The 2,466-nt window shown below is 42.7% G+C and overlaps 1 protein-coding gene across 1 annotated transcript; it reads left to right on the forward strand.

Annotated features, from left to right (window-relative positions):
- Positions 1 to 290: 290 nt before the first annotated feature.
- LOC124275214 (arylsulfatase B-like) lies at positions 291 to 1,860 on the forward strand. The gene has a single exon (XM_046710703.1). The coding sequence runs from the start codon at positions 305 to 307 to the stop codon at positions 1,739 to 1,741; it is 1,437 nt and encodes a 478-aa protein (XP_046566659.1). The 5' UTR covers positions 291 to 304; the 3' UTR covers positions 1,742 to 1,860.
- Positions 1,861 to 2,466: the final 606 nt, after the last annotated feature.

Raw genomic sequence — 2,466 nt, forward strand, 5'->3', positions numbered from 1 at the left:
AGATATTTTTCTTCAGTCATTTCCAAATGCTGACTACATGTACCTGTCCTAAAATACCTATTCTGTAACTTTACCCTACCCGGTTACTTTTCAAAGTAGTACCACGCAGGTCGACAATGAACGCAACACCAGTTACACCGATATTGTTTTTTCATTCCAAACTAATAGAACGTGGAGATCGTGGTGTATATCGCGACAATGTGACAATCCCATTAGTAAATCACAAAGAAAGAATTCACGACGAATGTTATCTGTTGGAAACCTTTAAATAGAAGCACACTGCACCACACTGAACAGAAACACAATGAGCCTCCTAAGAGCTGTTTTATTCTGGTTTGTTGTGACTTTCTGTGAGGGTGCGGAGAAACCTCACATTGTGTTTATCGTAGCTGATGACCTCGGATGGAACGATGTTGGATTCCGGAACCCTCAAATGATCACCCCTAACCTGGACAGACTGGCCAAAGCGGGAGTCATCCTCAACTCATCTTACGTCCAGCCTCTATGCTCGCCCTCCAGAAGTTGTTTCATGTCGGGGTATTTCCCTTATCACACTGGTCTACAAGATGGCGTTGTAAGGATAAACGCAGCAAAATTCCTTCCTGCTAACTTAACAACAATCCCACAGAAACTGAAACAACTTGGTTATGATGCCCACATGGTTGGGAAGTGGCACCTTGGCTTCTGTAACTGGAAGTATACACCCACAGAGAGAGGCTTTGACTCCTATCTTGGATTTTACTCTGGTGATGAGGAATATTTTACTCACATGACAAATGATGGTAAAGGGGCACTGGATTTTCGCTTCAACAAAACTGCCTATAAAGATGCCAATGGAACCTATTCTGCAAATGTGTTTGGTAACAGGGCTGTTGAAATCATTGAGAACCACGACGATAGTAAGCCACTCTATCTGTACCTTCCATTCCAGGATGTTCACGGGCCTCTTGAGGTTCCACCTAAATATGAAAACATGTACAAGAACATAGAAAACCGAAAAAGAAGGATCTATTGTGGAATGGTGAGTGCTTTAGACGAAGCTGTTGGAAACATCACGAAGGCATTAGAAGAAAAAGGTCTCATGGACAATCTATTGTTGGTCTTTACAACTGATAATGGTGGCCCTACATTTGTTGCTGCCAATAACTTGCCGTTACGGGGAGCCAAAAATACTCTCTGGGAAGGAGGGACGAAAGGCACAGGGTTCATCTACAGTAAATCCCTTCTGAAGAAGACAGGCTACCTCAACACTGGAATGATGCATGCTGTGGACTGGTACCCAACATTAGTGGAGTTGGCTGGTGGAGAAAACACTGATCCCAACATGGACGGAGTCAGTCAGTACGACATGCTCATCAATGGTGGACCCAGCAAGCGAAATGAGTTCGTCTACAACATCTATGACGAGAGAGAAGCAGCTGCAATCAGGTACGGAGATCTCAAGCTCATGCAAGGCAGTCCGGGAGATCACAATGGTTGGGCTCCTTTACCACATTTGGGAATTGATGAAGATGTCTATGAAGCTGATAACCAAACGTTCCCTCCCTTCATGCTCTACAACATCACTGCAGATCCAACCGAACACTTTGACCTCTCTTCCAAGTATCCTGATCTACTGGACATGATGAAGAAGAGGCTGGAGAACTGGAAGAAGTCTCGTGTTCCTGCCCAGAACGATTCCCCTGTTCCTGCATCGAACCCTAAGTACTTCGGTGGTGTATGGAGTCCTGGATGGTGTTGATATCACTTTCAAGCTTACACGTCCTGTTGCACAAATGTACTAAACCTACAGGTGTGTTGAAAACTGAGTGTTCACGGCATAACACTTACTTGATTTTAAATAAAGGGAGTAAATTCCGATGTAAATGTTATATATATGCAGAAACATTTTACTTTTGTGTCAGTCTGAAATATCTGCCAAGTCGGAGTGAGTATCGTAAATTGCATTGCTCTTGCCAATATCCTAGCAGCAATATCATGACAAGACACGCCAGAAATTGGCTTTCCACAGAGTTCCCAATTAAGGAATCAAACCTCCGGCTATAGTGTGAGAGAAAATGCCTAAACGACCAAGCTACCCCCACCGTAATTATCTGCAAAAGAGTGTAAGAGCATAATTAGTCATGGAAATTGTACAAAATGATCTCTGATTACCCGTGATTACGTTCAAAGCGTTAGCATATCCCACTCTTTCGGCAGCACTCAACAGTCACACAATTTCCATTATTAAGTAAGTGCCAAAGAACTCCAAAGTTTGCTAAGTATGCGTGGTTGGTAATTTCATCTGATTGTCTGCCATAAGATATTCTCAAATAACTATACCATTTTTTTTCTGAATCCTTGACTGAAGAGCTTTGTTTCTCACTGAAAGTTGGATGTAAAGTACATGTGCTCATGATTGTCAGAAATATACATTCCATAATCTGGAACTGATGATGTACGGCTTACGGCTGGACAACCAAAATC

The sequence above is a fragment of the Haliotis rubra genome, unplaced genomic scaffold (genome assembly GCF_003918875.1).
Source record: "Haliotis rubra isolate DU_JTF1 unplaced genomic scaffold, ASM391887v1 Scf2, whole genome shotgun sequence".
NCBI lineage: Eukaryota > Metazoa > Mollusca > Gastropoda > Lepetellida > Haliotidae > Haliotis > Haliotis rubra.

Coding starts and splice junctions, on each gene's coding strand:
- LOC124275214 (XM_046710703.1), top strand. CDS start 305: ATGAGCCTCCTAAGAGCTGTTTTATTCTGGTTTGTTGTGACTTTCTGT.